Source organism: Magnolia sinica, chromosome 12 (assembly GCF_029962835.1).
Source record: "Magnolia sinica isolate HGM2019 chromosome 12, MsV1, whole genome shotgun sequence".
Taxonomy (NCBI): Eukaryota; Viridiplantae; Streptophyta; class Magnoliopsida; order Magnoliales; family Magnoliaceae; genus Magnolia; species Magnolia sinica.
Genome location: NC_080584.1, coordinates 58,855,468 through 58,872,829, shown reverse-complemented (window position 1 = coordinate 58,872,829; position 17,362 = coordinate 58,855,468). Strand labels below are relative to the sequence as shown.

The 17,362-nt window shown below is 39.5% G+C and overlaps 2 protein-coding genes across 2 annotated transcripts; both read left to right on the top strand.

Annotated features, from left to right (window-relative positions):
• The first annotated feature begins 981 nt into the window (after positions 1–981).
• LOC131221436 (probable disease resistance protein At4g27220) lies at positions 982–4,989 on the top strand. The gene is made up of 2 exons (XM_058216687.1): positions 982–4,480; positions 4,766–4,989. The coding sequence occupies exon 1, from the start codon at positions 1,083–1,085 to the stop codon at positions 4,461–4,463; it is 3,381 nt and encodes a 1,126-aa protein (XP_058072670.1). The 5' UTR covers positions 982–1,082; the 3' UTR covers positions 4,464–4,480; positions 4,766–4,989.
• Positions 4,990–13,272: 8,283 nt separating this feature from the next.
• LOC131221435 (2S seed storage albumin protein-like) lies at positions 13,273–13,958 on the top strand. The gene has a single exon (XM_058216686.1). The coding sequence runs from the start codon at positions 13,325–13,327 to the stop codon at positions 13,778–13,780; it is 456 nt and encodes a 151-aa protein (XP_058072669.1). The 5' UTR covers positions 13,273–13,324; the 3' UTR covers positions 13,781–13,958.
• The last annotated feature ends 3,404 nt before the right edge of the window (positions 13,959–17,362 follow it).

Here is a 17,362-nt window from a genome sequence, read left to right as displayed (position 1 = left end):
CTTACAAAGAGCTCTCCAAATGGATGGACGGTTTGGATATAATACATCTATTATGGTGGGACCCACACAACTTGGTGACGTCAACACACAGCCACCTCGGTGATGTGTGCTACACCAGCCAATCGGCTTCCGGGATCTTGGTAGAATCCGCCTGATTGCGACATCCTTTTCGCTGCTTAATGGCCATTTATCTGTGTAATTTGAGACGTTGAATATTTATATATTACCTGTCCATTAGATTGCTATGCACGGACGATCTGGACTAGAAATATTGGTGCCCAAGATTTGGATGGTTTGGATTGATGTACATTTTTGCATCTCCTGCATGGACGCGGATTGCGTCCTACCCCAAGGCTTAGTGGGGCCCACCGTGATGTAAGTGTTTCATCCACGCCGTTCATCGTTTTTCTCAGATCATTTTAAATTATGATCCAAAATATGTGGTAGGTTTAACTCTTAATTGAATCACAAAGTGGGGATTGAACTTCCACCATTAAAAAGTTCTTGGGAGCTTATATTTATGTTTCGGATCAAGCTTATGTTTGTGTTTTCACTTCATCCACCTATACATGACCTTATTAATAGGTTGGATGGTTAAAAAACATCACAGTGGCCCTTAGAAAGGTTTCAACGGTGGTTGTCATTATCACTGCAGCGTCCTTTGGTGTAGTCCACTGGAGATGTGGACCAGCCTCATTTTTTATATTATATCATAAAATGGTCTGATGGGGGTAGGACGCAATCCGACTCTTGTGGGCCGTTGATTTCATCTAATAGTTTCTTGACAAAAAAACATTTAATGGCTAAGATTTTTTCATGGTGATCCATCTGTCTCACGAAATTCCACTTGAACGGTCTGGATCATCACATAGTACGGCACAAGGACCGAATCTACAGGAGTGGGCCTCCTCGCCATTTCGCTGGTCACCGCATCTTATTCAAAAAAAGAGCGTTGAGGTGCTTCGTTTGAATTCCGGCTTGTTTGAAGTTCGGAACAGCCATTTCAACGAGCATCCCTTCAATTTCACCAGTCCTTCCATTGCAATTTAGTGCTCTTCACCTTTAAAGAAAAAAAAAAATCCATGGAAATTCTTGGAATCCCGGCTGCGCCGATGACCGAAGTTGGGAAGTGTCTATTTCTTCCTCTCAAGCGTGAGATTGATTATCTTGTTAATTACCCAAGGAACATTGAAAATCTGAGAAGCCAAGCAAATTATCTGAAAGCAAGGAGAATCGATTTACAAAATTCAATAGATGAGGCACGTAGGCAATTGGAAGAACCGACCGAGGAAGTGATCGAGTGGCTGAAAAGGATGGAAGATATAGAAGTAGACTTGAGGAGATTAGATGAAGCCATTGAAGAAAATAAGAGAAGTTTGGAAAGGTGCTGTTGCTGGTGCCCAAGTTGGGGACCTCGTTACCGACTAAGTAAAGAAGCTGCCCAGAAGTTAGTTGTTCTAATACAACTCCAAGAGAAAGGGAATTTTAATGCAATTTCACGCCATCTTCCTCTTCCCAGCATTGAGTCCACGCCGGTTGGAGATTTCGAGGTTTTTTCGTCAACGGAATTGGCTATGGAACAGGTCATGGAGGCATTAAAAGATGAGGAAACTGATGTTGTTGGGGTATTTGGTATGGGAGGTGTTGGTAAGACGATGTTGATGAAAGAAGTAGGCAAGCGGGTTAGAAGAGAGAAGCGTTATGATGTGGTCTTAATGGCTACTGTGTCCAGGAATCCTGAGTTGAAAAGGATTCAAGGAGAGATAGCAGAGCAACTAGGCCTGAAGCTTGAGGAAGAGAGCGAATCTGTGAGGGCACGCAGGTTGTTGGAAAGATTCAAGCAGGAGAAGACGGTGCTCGTCATCTTGGACGATTTATGGGAACGGGTGGAGCTCGCTGATGTGGGAATTCCTTATGGAATCGGCCACTCAGGTTGTAAAATTGTTGTGACATCTCGAAGTGTAGATGTATGCGGATTGATGGAGAGCAGAGCGAAGATCCTAGTTGATGTCTTATCTGAGGAGGATTCATGGAATTTGTTCAAAAAGAAAGCAGGCTGTGTTGTTGATTCCCTTGATTTTCTCTCCATGGCGAGAGATGTTGCTAGGGAATGTGGGGGATTGCCCCTCGCGATTGTCACCGTTGGAAGGGCTTTGAGAGATAAGAGCCGTTTGATTTGGACGAATGCATTGACGCAATTACAGAAATCTGTCCCGACGGATATTGAAGGTATGCATACAAAGGTTTTTTCATCTCTAATGCTGAGTTTTGATAGCATAGAAAGTGAGGAAACCAAGCTTTGCTTCTTGTTTTGTTGCCTATTTCCTGAAGATTACAACATTCATATCGATAAATTAATGCGATATGTGGTGGGGGAAGGTTTCCTAAACGATGTGACCTCGTTGGAAGAAGCATCACAAAGAGTTCGTATCTTGGTTGACAAGCTCAAATCTTCTTGCTTGTTGTTGGACGGTTCTTGTGAAGGGTTTGTAAAAATGCATGATACTGTTCGAGATGCAGCCATCTCAGTGGCGTCAAAAGATGGGCGCGGGTTCATAGTAAAGGTTGGATTAGGATTGAGGGAGTGGCCGGCGAAGGAGAAGTTAGAAGAATGTAAGCGCATTTCATTGATGAAAAACAGAATCAGTATACTTCCTGATCGCCCAGAATGCCCTCAATTACAGACCTTGCTACTGCAAAACAACTGGCGTTTGACAAAGATCCCGGATCGTTTTTTTGAAGGGATGAAAGCTCTTGCTGTTTTGGATCTAAATGGTACTCCCATTTCGTCACTGCCCCCATCGTTACCTTGCCTAATAAACTTACGGGCACTTTGTCTGCATAAATGTCGATTGTTAAAAGACATTTCTCTAGTGGGGGAGTTGAAGATGCTTGAAATACTTCGCCTAAATGGTACCAAGATATCTGAACTCCCTAAAGAAATTGGAAGCTTGGCCAATCTAAAGCTCTTGGATTTGTCAAATACCGACCGTCTCAAAAGGGTACCGTGTAACATGATATCAAAGCTAACCCGCTTAGAAGAATTGTATATGGGAAGAAGCTTTAGCCAGTGGGAAGTTAATGGAAAAGGAGATGAAAGCAATGCGAGCTTTGGCGAGGTAGCATCCTTGGTTTGCCTGAATGTTCTACAATGCCATGTAGAAGACGTGGAATGTTTATCTCAAGATGTTCCCAGGCCTTGGAGAAACCTAATGAAATTCTGCATCTGCAATGACAGAAATTACAACGACAGCACATTTCCAAGGAGTTTGCGCCTTAACATATCGAATCAAGCCCCAAATTGGGTAAATCTGTTATTAGGAAAAACTGAGGACCTGAGCTTGCTGTCTTGTAAGGGTGTCAAGAATCTCATCCAGTTACATGAAGGCGGATTCAACATCTTGGAGCGTCTCTCAATCAACGATGGTGATGAAATTGAATATCTCATAACTGTAGCAGAAGAGTCCCCGCATAATGCATTCGGGATGTTGAAGGAGTTATACCTTGATCATATGAAAAACTTGAAAGAAATATGCAATGGGCCGCTCCCTGCTGACTTCCTTGGAAAGCTGAAGGTCCTAAGCATCTACCATTCTGAAAAATTAATCAGAATCTTGCCTTCTGATCTGCTTGGAAATGTGAATGATCTGGAACGGCTCGAGGTATGCGGATGCGATGAGCTGCAGGAGGTATTTCACTATGATGGGCTTCTGGAACAGCGTCCGTTGGTCTCCAAATTAAGAGCTTTGAAATTGAAATTACTGCCGAAGCTAACAACCATCTGGAAGGGCGAAATACCAGTTGGGAGCCTCGGGAACATAGAGGATCTATATGTCGGCAGATGTAAGAGAATGAAGAATCTCTTCTCCCCTTCCATAGCTCAAAGGCTTGAACAACTCCAGCAACTTGAGATAAAGACCTGTGAGGAGTTAGAGAAAATAATCTCTAACGAGGTGGAGCCGAAGGCCGTGGGAGAAAGAAGTGCATCCCCATCTTCCATCAGAGTCCAACCATGGCTAGCCTTCCGAAATCTGCAGAAGCTGTTCATATATAATTGCATCAACATGAAGAAACTCTTGTCCATGAAACTAGCTCGTAATCTCGGAAAATTAGAAGAACTCAAAGTACAAAGCTGCCCGAACATGGTCGTGATAGTTGCGAAGGATGAGGATGGGGAGGAGGCAGAAGCACTAGATCATGGCCTGCTCCCTCGATTAAAGACTCTGACTCTACATAAGCTCAAAAATCTCACATGTTTCTACCAAGATGGGTCGGTTCTTGATTTGAAATCGTTGGAATATCTTAAGGTGTGGAGATGTCCGGAACTGACAAGGCTTCCGCTCGGATCGCAAAGTGTACTGAAACTCGAGAAGATAGAAGGAATGGATAGGGAACGGATTGACAGATTGGAGTGGGAAGACGAAGCCATCAAAGCACGCATCCATGAGCTCCTTCAAGGCTGAATTATGACTGTATTAAGGTAAATGCTTAAACTTTAGACCCTCTCTGCCAAACAGAGCCTTACTCTGTTTCTTGGTGCATTTTCATATGGACTTCCGATAGCATTGTTGTTGATCTTCCTGCAGAAGATCGTCATCTCATTATTTTGTTTATCCAGATTCCTTCGTACTTTCAATTGATATTGTAATTTCAGCAAGATAGATTAGAGACTAGATTGCTTACTACTTTCAATTGGTATTGTAATTTCAGCAAGATTATTTAGAAGCATTCGTGAATGTAACTTCATCATTATTTTCAAATGCAGATTGGGGCCTGCATATCAAATAAAGAGAAATGATCACCAACATTGTATATTCGACATCCTTAACTGCCCACTTGATCAATGGACTGGCTTAATTGTTTTACTATGGAATTCTTGTGGTCTCCTATTTTATGAGTGCCTACATCAAGTGCTTGAAAAGAATCAATCCTTCAAATCTCTCTCCACGCAAATGGGCTTGTTGTCTCGGGATTAGGTTTTGCAAAATTTTCTATTAAGGCCTAGACCACTGAACTAATCGCAAAATTTTCTATTAAGGCCTAGACCACTGAACTAATCGGGGACTGGATTAGTGCAATGGTTGATCCAGGGCCTAACTTTTAGCATAATGGTTCAAGATAGGTCTGAGTCCACCTGACCCATCGCCACCCGACTCTGGTAATTCGTTGTAAAATCTATTATTTTTCTCATGTTTTTCTTTTTGTGTACTTTCCTACATTGAAAGAATTTGGACTATGAATGTTTACAATGAACAAGAGCAGTTGATATTCTAATCCTTTCCATATACAACATTTTCTCTTTCCAGAATCAGTGCCCTGAAATTTCCATCCCCATTTAGAGAATATTTCAGTGCACTATTTCTCATATCCATTGGTTGGCAATGTAAACCACAAAATATAGATGGACCGTTTCTTATTTTTACTTTAACCAGAATTGCCTGGCACTGTGGTTTTTGGCCACATTAAACCACAGTTCGAGTACGTTGATAGCTGTTCCCATTTTTTTGGGAAGTTAGTTGTATACAAATGTAGGTAGAAGTTCATTCATTGATTATCCAGATTTGAATTTGGACCTGTTAGGTTGACATTGAGTTCCTGTGGTGGATTGTAATAAAATCATCAATTATAATCAACTAATAATAGCGTATTACAATGCGCTTGGGATTTTTGAGCTCTAATTGCCGGTCTCCTACTTGTATGGAGGGTGGTTGCATCAGCTTGGCAACTGGCATCAAACTTATGCCATTACTTTTGTCGTGAATCCGAACCAAATAGGATTCATGCAGTCGACTCCAATTAATTAAGATAAGAATTAGATGGTGATGATGATGAGGTTGAGCTTGAGTGCATATCATGGCCTCAATTATCAAATGGAAAGATTTGCAACTTCTCAAAGGTGATCCAAGCACGACATGAACAAGGGTTGAGTTTCAATTGCCAAAATCACACTGATCTGAATCAAGCTTTGACTGTTTAAATTCCTCCAATGAAGAAAATTAAGGCAGTTATCCAAACTTCAAATGTACATATAGAAGGATTTTGATAAGTTGCTAAATATGAAGTGTAAGTTGAATAAAGGATTAGAGTAAAAACAAATATTCCAACTCAGACTTCACAATGTAATAGGGTTAGATTTGAATCTTTCTAGTAACCAAGACCCGACTCAAGTGAAGTGATACTTGAGTCATATATTAGTAGGTTGGTCTAGCAATAAACCGCAGGTTAAAAAGAAAGAAAAAAAGGAGCAATTTTTGCATAGCTCATTGGTTGATTATTTTACATTTCTAAATGTGATGGATGGTTTATCTTTGTAATTGTAGGGCTAGCCCATTGACCAATATATTACAGGGAAGATGTTATTGTGAAATCCTCATGTAAGGTTGCGCCAATTTCTACCACAAAAGTGATTATTTGTTAAATATTACTTAATTATATGTAGGATCATATATGGGTACTTAGGGCAACCAAGCTCAACCCATTTACACAAATAGGCAACATTTATGGACCCATGCCTAACCCGAAACTAGGTGTGGGTTAGGTTGGCTGGCTAGCCATGGGACCCTACCTAATGCCGAATCTAGAAAGAATCCTACCCAATGCCGAATCTAGAAAGAATTTATTTGTTAAATATCACTTAATTATATGTAGGATCATATATGGGTACTTAAGGCAACCAAGCTCAGCCCATTTATACAAATGGGCAACATTTATGGACCCATGCCTAACTCGAAACTAGGTGTGGGTTAGGTTGGCTGGCAAGCCATGGGACCCTACCTAATGCCGAATCTAGAAAGAATCCTACCCAACACCGAATCTAGTAAGAATCCCCCCCCCCCCAACGCGCGCAAAAAATAAATTAAAATAAAATAAAATAAAAATTGTAGTTCAGCCTTAGGATTGATGACCCACCCAAGTTGGATGTGACTCATTTGAGTCAACTAGGACTTAGTACAAGTATGATCTAGTTCAGAACTGCAGTATTTAGAATAGAGGCCTGACTCAACCGTGTCTTGACTTGATCGAATTAGTAGAAAATGTTCAGCCTCTGCCCTTGAAAGAAGGGATATAGTTGTATACTTTAAGTGAGACAAAAGGCAATGGCATCATTTTTTTATTATGACTACACTCGGCTAAGAGTCCCTCACTTGAGATAGATGGCTATCTTGGCAACACATATGATACACTCGTGGAATTTGACCCTTCTGTCAACTCAAACCATCGTGCATATGCCTTGGGTGTCTTGTATAAGAATAGTTTTAGACTCATGGACTTCGCCCAATACTCATCCCGAGTCAATTTGGCTCACTAATATTGGGCCGACTTATTAGGATGGTTGATCCTATGAGTGACTTAGCTCATGGGTCAACAATGTTACAACCCGAATTTTAGTCTAGAGCGTACACCCTCAAATCTGAGTTTCAAGTCGTAACTCGTACACTGTGTACTTAATTCATCTCATTATACAATTATTTAGAGAAAAAAATAATATTTATTTTTACGTTCCAACTAAGTCCATTGACAACACTCACAGAAAATGATTTAAGCACCAACATCTGTTCATTCTCAACATCCATAAACATTCAATTAGCATAAATTAGGCATTATGCATCAGTCAATACAGCTAACTAATGAATACTTGTTATAGACGTATAATAAATCAATTAAATAAAACCAATCAAATGTTTAAAATCATACAACTAATAACATCATTCATTATATATAAATAAGACCATCCTAACAAGTAAAATTCTAATTAAATAATTAGGAATGGTCCTAATGCCAATTCCTCTTATGATAGGTACGGACACGTCTCACGTGGGTCCTGCAATAATTCAACCACAACTTCCTGTTCTTATACCAACTCATCAGCTAATTGCTCATCTATACGATTTTTCCATCAATAAACATGTAAGCTGAACTCAGTGAGAAAACCCAGCATGATTTATGCTTATTAAAATTAAGATATAATAGAAACAAAGTATGTACAATAATATGGATATAAATGATGTATCAATGCATCAGATGGGATGATCGTCGATCTACTTGGATTGAAGATCGTTAGCCCGTATCCACCCGTTAGGTAAGCTTACACCTTCTACTAGGCTTGAGAATATCCTGCATCTGGTAATAATTTACTTGAATCGACGTTTCTTTCAGGAAGAGCCCCCAGGATCGACAATGTAATATGTTTGTATGATAGATGATGCATGAATGCATCATTTTCTTAACTGCATAGATACTTATCTTAATCAGAATATTCATATGTAAATTCAACGTACAATTATCATAATTCGTGCAATTTGACACATATTAGCGTGTAATTTATCATAATATACATTCACAGTAGTAAAATCAACAACATCATAATAATAGTACATCGATAAATCAAACCATCACAAATAATTTATTTTATTTCCAATGAATATGAGACATGATAGGATTACTCACCTAGGTCTGGCAATAAAGAATCCATAAGATGATCAAATTGATTGGAATTCAGAAACCCTAACAATCATATACACTACATTATTATTTGATCCAATTTCATCACACAGTGGAACCACATTTGATTAATGACATTAGGTGGCTAATTATTATTTAATAAATCTTAAATAATTTGTATGTTCTTAACAAGTTCCTGATTGAAGATTAATTTAATATTATGAAAGTTTTTCCTTTATTCTTAGATTAAAAGGTTATTAACGTCCTTCAATCAGATCCAAAGCATCCATTGACTTCTACTTAATCGATTTAAAGAAAAGATAATAAATTATCTAGATTTATATAGTCTAAGATCCACATTTCTCCGACATCATGTGAATAATAACTATTCTTATGATCATTGCAGACCACCAAACGATCGAATCCATCTGCAGTTCTTGATGTTAAGATATATTTTTTCAAAATGTATATGAATGGTAGAGATCATATCTGATATGTTTGATCATCCATATTAGAATCAAATATAAAAAGTAATGTCTATAATTAGATCTGACTAATGTGGCCCATCCAATGGTCAAATTAATCTAGAAGTTAGGACCATTGTATATTTTGGCCTTAGGGATCGTATTATCCATACAGATCTGACTTGTCAAAACCAAACGCATACAAATAAATCTCTACGACAAGAAACTTCGAATGAAATCTTAGATTTCCATCGTCTTTACATCATATTTACTTATAAATCAATGTGATGAACATGTGGTCGATCCAAACCGTTCATTACATAGATCAGACAAAATTATGTTAAATGTACAAAGAAATTAAATAAAAAGAAATGTTACGTAATAGATCTGAGCTCCTAAATATTTTCTTTCTTTCTCTCTTCTCCAAGTGCATTAGGGTTTGAACACTATATGGATGAATGATGAGAGAATAACAATCTATCTAATGGAGTGTTTGATTTTGTGGCATATGATCATGATGGAAACTCTCACACCTTCCGTTGAAGCTTTGATGAAATTTGAATTGAAAATGAAGCAATCCAGATAAGGTATTCATCATGGCATGTTATTTTGTGTACACTATAAACAGAGTAAGTTTAAACCTCGATCTCTCAAAGATGACCAATATACTATTTTAATGGCTAACGCCTATCCATAATTAAAAATAACATGTATCAATATCCTAAGTGAAAATTAACCGATAGTTTTGATGTATAACCTATGATTTTTTGAATGAATAGTTATTTTGATATTTAGATGGCCTGTTTGGTGGATACAAACATGATAGGTGATCATATTATAGGCTAAATTTTAACTAACTGGATAGTTAGGATACTAATCATGTTTACGGGTTATTGTATTGTCGATTTTATAAAAGGATATGTATATAGTAGTTTTTAGATGTGGAATATATTGGGAATGTACATTGTTTGATTATAGAGACTTGTTCATGTCTGCAACTTATCTAAATGGTAATTTTGATAATAAGTTAAGTATAGTTGTAAGTAACAAATAAGATGAACGGATCAGAATTTTAATTTGACGTATACGAGCATATATGAAAATTAGGTAGTTAGTTTAGTATGATTGGGTGGTCCAAATTCAAAGTGGTTGGTCATATATCTTCATCTAGTGGTGAATGGTTGATTTAACGGTTGGTTTGGTAAACAGGTGAGAAAACAAAGAAATTTTATGGTTCATCCTATTAATCAATGATCGACTAAGTTAATCTATAGATGAAAAGTACACCTTAAGGTTTAGATTCAGTTTAAACTATAGATTGATTGTTAAAATTAATGGATCTATAAGTTTATAGTTGAACAAGTGTAATAGTAAATCCTTATATACGGATAAACTTGCATAAAAAATTCCGGATTGTTTCAAACAAGGCTCATCAAGTTGACTTGTTATTGGGTCGACTCAACACAAATCATAGCAACTTAGTCTACGCCCAACACCTGCCTTTTTTATTGTTTGTTATGAAAGATTTTCGTTATTTTACATGTAAATGGAAGTTTGGTCATTCAAGTGGGCCCCACCCATTAGGAGAGAGAGAGAGAGAGAGAGAGAGAGAGAGAGAGAGAGAGAGAGGATGCAAAAGTTATATATAGGGTAATCAAATTGCCCGTCTACTTTGGTAGTTTCAAAATTGCATGGGCAGTTTTCTCCTACTATTTGATAACCGCTTTGGCCGTTTTATGTATTGAATATTACAAAGACTCCTGATTAAAATGTGTGAAAGAAAACCGATAGTGTTCAAGCACCAATTTGGGGTGCAGAGAGTGTGAAGGAGAAGAAGTCTAAGTACTATCACTACCACATGATTTGTAGTGTAGATCTTGTTTAAAGAAGAGAGTTCCTTTAGACATCTTCTTATGCTTGTGAGAGCGGTATAATCTTTTTTTCAACGACATGAAACGTATGTAGAAAGATCGAACATTCGAGCCTTCATCTTCCGTTGCCGTTAGATCCAAGGAATCACTTTTTGATAGGCAATTTCCGAACAATATCACACACACTAACCATTTAAAATATTTGATTTAATTATTAACTATTGAGTTAGGTAAGCTAAACCTCACTAAATAGAATCAAATCAAAATTTCATGTTTTTGAACTATGCATTAAACATGGACCATTTTTCAACTTTGATAGACTAGCAATAATAATTTCCAATTTAAGATTGTGAATTGCTTGGTTAATTTTTAAAAGTAGATGGACTGAGTAGATTTTTCGCGGACATCTCTGTGGACCCCTCGTAGCCCCGCGTGAACGTATATCTCCATTCCGGGGTCACAGGCAATTAGGGATGTCAATGGGCCAGGTCGGGCCTGAACTATCAATATTTGAATGGGCCAACCAATGCCCCAGTCCGAAACAGTTCAAAACCGGGCCGAAACATTCTCCAGGCCCGGCCGGTTGACAGCCTACAGGCAATCCACTTCCCGGTATAGAAACCGCCTCTTGGTTCGCTACAGGTGGGCCTTTGGCCCATATCCAACAATTACAATAGTATTACACAAGTGAGGGTGAGATACACGTGCAGACCCGGTCCATTAGATGTCAGACCATGCCCAGGCCGATATCGTGGGCCTCTAGGCCCGAATCCCAGATGAAGCAGGCCAGACTGAGAAAGGGCCCGTCGGTACCCAAAGCGAGTTGCGTGGTGACCCTAACACCAACGGTATCCCTGGTGACAGGACTGTGTGGAGCCCACCCTGATGTATGTGTTTCATCCGCGCCATCCATCTGTTTTTTCAGCACAATTTATAGCACTAACCCATATTGAAGCATATCCGAAGGCCAAGCGCATCACACCATAGGAAACAGCGGGGATAATCATATCCACCGTTGAAACTTTTCTAAGGCCCAGCATGATGTTTATTTCCCATCCAACCTGTTTATAAGGTTACACAGACCTGGATAAAAGGAAAACACAAATATCAGCTAGATCCAAAACTTCTGTGGCTCCTGAGAACTTTTCAACGGTAGGCTTTAAATCCCCCCTGTTTCTTATGGTTTGGTCCACTCGAGCTTTGGATATACTTCAATTTTGGACCATGCCCTGAAATGAACTGCAAAAACGGATGGACGGCGTGGATGAAATACATACATCACGATGGTTCCCACAGACTCTCGTCACCGGTGGTATTGTGGTAAGATAGCAATCCGCTTCCAGTTTAAAGCGACGGTTTTAACCACAAAAAGCATCAAAATCCGGGAACGGGTTGGCTACTCCCCCTGATACCAGCCATTGGCTGGTGGTCGGTGCTCTGTGGGGCTCACCATGATGTATTTGTCTCATCCATTCCGTCCATCTATTTTTACATATAATTTTATGATATTATAGGAAAAATTATATATTTATCAATGTCAAGTGGACCACATTACAGGAAACAGTGTTGAATGAATTTTGACCATTAAAAACGTTTTGGGGGCTATAAAAGTTTTGTATCAAGCTGATATTTATGTTTTCCCTTCATCTGAGTATTTATGACCAAATCAACAGATTGGATGTCAAATAAAAAGTACAATGGGCCTTAGGAGGATTTTTAATTGTGAATATCCATTCATTATTTTTGTCCTGAGGTGTAGCCCACCTAAGATTTATATCCCTATCATTTTTTTCATCAAGAACTAAAATGATATTTAAAAATTGATGAACGGAATGGATGAAACATGTACATCATGGTGGGGCCCACAGAGCACCGACCACCGGCCACGGGGCTGGTGTCAGGGGGAGTAGCCAATCCTTTCCCTCAAAATCCACCTGTAAGGAGTTCACTTTGCCTCTGTAGCCCCTCAGATCCAGCATCGCCGTCCACCTGTGCGCTCATGCTGATACCATCAATGATCAGAACCGTAAATATTACTCTATCCAAGATCTACGGCCCACCTTATGAAATCTATACTGAACGGATGAGTGTGACCATCACAATCTCTAGACGAATTTAGAACAATCAAAACAATTTTTTGAATGGTCTATATTCAACTCTTAAAATCAACCTTTAGGTTCATGAATAGACCGTGAATACAGGATAATAGCTTAATTGTGATTGGAATGATAATATGGACAGTTCAGATCATGGAAATACCTCAGCATGTGGGCCCCAGTTGCTGGCCACGCACAAGCTGCACACTTAAGTCGCGAGAGAAGCAAAAACCAACTCCTTTGGTGGACAAAAACACTCGACGAAGAAACAAAAACTTCATCTTGCATGCCATGTCTTTTCTGCAAACCCCACCGAACAAAATCAACCCATCAACGTGGCCCACTCTTTCCATGCAACCATCCAAATCTCCTATAAATAACCCATCCCACCATCAAACCATCCATCCCTCCCATACACAACACTCCTACACTCAAAACACAACCCAAGACCATGGCATCACCCATCACCAAGTTCGTAGCCCTAGCCACCCTCCTAGTGCTGGTGTCCATGGCTCACGCCGCCATCTACAGGACCACCATCACGGAGACCGTAATCAATGAGGAGAGCCAGTCGCAGCAGCAGCGCTGCCAACAAGAGGTTCAAAGAAAGCCACTGGACTCATGCCGCACGTACTTGCAGTATGGGCAGGGTGGTAGGCTGCTCATGGTCGGTACTGCCAGAAACCAAGGGCAGGTGCCGCAGGAGTGCTGCCAGCAGATGAGGAATGTGAGGGAGGAGTGCAGGTGCGAGGCTCTGAGGCAAATGGTTAGAGAACAACAACAACAGCCTGGGCAGGGTGAATTCCAGGGAGAAGAGCAAGAGGAGATCCAACAAAGGGCTGAGAATATCCCGGACCAGTGTAAGCTGAGGCCACAGAGCTGCCAGATCGGTGGTCGACGCAACTAAAGGGCGTAGCTATAGCTGCGCATGGTAGTAAAATGCACCCTTCTTCACCCTTTGGTTATGGGCCTTGGTCGCAGGCACATGATCATGTGTGCTTACGTCTGTAGCTTTGAAGGGTTAAACTTAGTAAGTGTTTAATAAATGGAGGGTGCATCTTTTAATAATAATTACTCTCTCTCTCTCTCTCTCTCTCTCTCTCTGTGTGTGTGTGTGTGTGTGTGTTTTAGTATTGTCTTTTAGTGATCCAGACCGTCCAAATGGTGGGTCTCTTTCTCGATTATACATGGCCTGAAAATGAGACTGATCAATTCATTACAGCCCTTCAGTGTGATGGATTGGATGTCGTGCATTGATGGTTAGTATCAGATGATTAGAGCCGTTTCATTTAGTCAGATTATCGAGTATGGCCTGAAAATGAAACTACTCAATTCATCCTAACTATTCAGTGTGATGGATTGGATGTCGTGCATTTATGGTTAGTATCTGATTATTAGAGCCCTTTGATTGAGTTAGATTATGGAGTATGGCCTGAAAATGACACTGATCAGTTCATCTTTGGCCGATTGGAGGTCTTGCATTGATGGTTACCATCGGATAATTAGAGCCCTTTGATTGAGTCTAATTTTCGAGCTATGCTCCATCCACAGTGGGGACTTTGATCTGGACGTTCTGGTTAATGGGACAGTTTGCATGGAAGCTACATCTACCATTCTATGTTTCCACTACTCACGAGAGGTTTAACAGCATTGATTCATAATCTCTTGAAATCCAAATCACAATTATGATAGGCTTCCTATGGATTGAGATCCTCATTTGTGTTTGTCAGTACTCTATGGATGAAAGAGAAATTGACCACTGCAAATGCCACCTTTTACCCAGTGTCTTTTCAAAGCGCTCCCAAAATTTACTTTCCAAAAGTAAACTATTCTTTACGGACGTACTAATTGTGGAAGAAAATACCATTGCCTTCAGCTACGGATTATAACCGTAACCATAGGTATTCAGCCAACATAAATGCAAAGGTATTTTCATATGCAAATAGTGTGTCCGTACAGAATGGTTTACTTTAGGAAAGTAAAGTTTGGGAGCACTTTGAAAAGAGGCTGGGTAAAAGGTGGAATTTACGGTGGTCAATTTCTCAAGGATGAAATCCACCCAAATTAAAAAATAAAAATTATCCTTTGCCATTTCGAGTGAAACCATGTCACCACGTGGAAGAGGGATTCTACAAATTTTCACACTTGGCCCATTGTAGCGTTTATTTGAAATTCACTCTCCATTTTAGACCTAGGGCCCCTAAATTAGCCCAGATGGGCCATACGAAGGGAAACAATGAGGAGAGAAACGACCATCCTTGATTTTTTAAAACTCACCATGATGATTATATGAAATCCATTCTAACCGTTGTATGCAAGATAATATTTAGGATTCAAGGCTAAAAGTCAGACCTATCAATGATTCAAGTGGGCTACATGAAGGGAAACCGGTTAGAGGGTAAGTGCAGCCACCTATCTTGTTTCACTTCGCATGGCCCACTTGAATCATGGATCAAGTTGAATTTTAGGCCCTATTCCTAAAACGAGGTGACACACTTGGTGATTGGAGTTATTTCATTTAAAGATCATGGTGGGGCCTGCTAATTCTTTTATATCAAATTGAAGCAACATCATATGAGCACGTGCAAATATAAAAATTCCTACACAAGGTCTACCATGATGTTTATGTAAAATACATCCGGATTATTAGGTGCATCACCCCAAGCCATACTGTAACACCCTATACTTTCAGTACTCGGGTGTCACCATGTAGATTTAAGTTAACTTGCACGTATGTGGTAACCCACGCAATTTACCTTACATGTCACCATCCAATAACTCTCAACCTATATCTTAACCCTTAGATTTTGGAGTATGATAACTCACAACACCATCATAAGATTTGAAATTCGACTATCACAAGTTGACCCCATACTTAAATAAATGAAAATTTTATTTTAGAATCTTGATCGTGATGACATTTCATTATACACCGATTTAGTACAATTGAATCATATAAAATAAATTTAGGGATCAAAATCACAAAATCCACCATTCATCAGTCTACAACGTCCCATAGGAAGGTCCATCATTTGAAAGCACAAATCGGATTATCTGATTTCATATCCAACTCCCAAATCACACCTAAACACTCGCTAGGACCCCTAGAATTATCGTTAATTAAATACTAGACAATCCAATCGTTGGATCGTTTAAATGCTCAGTGAACCATGGTTTGAAAATTAGAGATCCATGTGGTATGGCCCACCTTATATGCAAAGCAACCCTAATGTAGGGTATGTAGCTAAATAACGCACAACGGTTAGTCTTACATCCTATGTATAGGTATAATAATAATAATGATGATAATAAATAAATGAAGATAAATAAATAGCAATGTATAGGTAACAATGATTAAATATTAATAAGATAAAATCACAAGATAGGTAGTCCTGCTTAAGTGTCCCACAACATGACAAAATATATAAATAATAATAATAATAATAATAATAATAATAAACATTATTAAGAGTGTTATAATAATGATATTTAATATTATAAATGTGTATGGAGTCATATGACCCCAAATCTAGCCATTAATTTTTAGCTAAGTGGTCCCTAGGGCCCTTTTCAACCGTTGGTGTTCAACTTCGAGGTGATCTCACCAGCAGATTAGCTAGAACCTGCAATTAGGGCTAAAAATAAGTGAAAAATTGAGAGTATAGCTCACCTGGACCACGGTTCTGTCTCATCTTTGGTCAAGGGCTGTGATGAAGCCTCCAAAGTAGAATGGATGGAGTGGACTTCATCAAATCCACATGCGGACCCCATTTTGTTGATTGCGTGTGTACACAACACGTGCAATCAGATAGCACTACTTGGAACGCGCGGTCAAGCTGGCTCTGACAGAGTGTTTCCCCAAAAAGGAGAAAATGACCACTGTAGACAAAACCTTTTACCCAGCGGTTTTTATGAAGGAAGACAAACTTAAGTTACCAAGTTAGACAAGCACGTGTGGACAGCGACTTTGAGGATGAAACTACCCCTCCTTTTTACTGCCGTTGCTTTTCCTCTCCCTCACTTCCCTCTTTACATTTTTGAAAAACGAAGACGAAAACTCCTGCACCGCTACTTTTACTCTCCCTTTCAACTGTTTGTTTTTTCTCTCCCTCCTTTTCACTGTTGCTTTTCCTCTCCCGTTCCACTGCTGTTTCACTGCCATTGCTTTCACCTCCTTTCCTCACCCGTTAGAAAGACAAAAAAACACCCTTTCTGTGGGCCCCTCTTATCAACATTTTGTCTTCTTCTGAACATGGTCCGTCCAATGAAGAAAGCACGCACCACAGGTATATTTTAAACTCAGTTGGGCCCACATTGAATGTATTTAATATAGGAAACGGATTGGCTACTCCCCCTAACACCAGCCCCGTGGCTGGTGGTCGGTGATCCGTTGGCCCCTGCCATCAGCCAATGGTCGGTGCTCTGTGGGCCCCACCATGATGTATGTGTTTCATCCATTCCGTTCATCCATTTTTAAAGTTCATCCAGG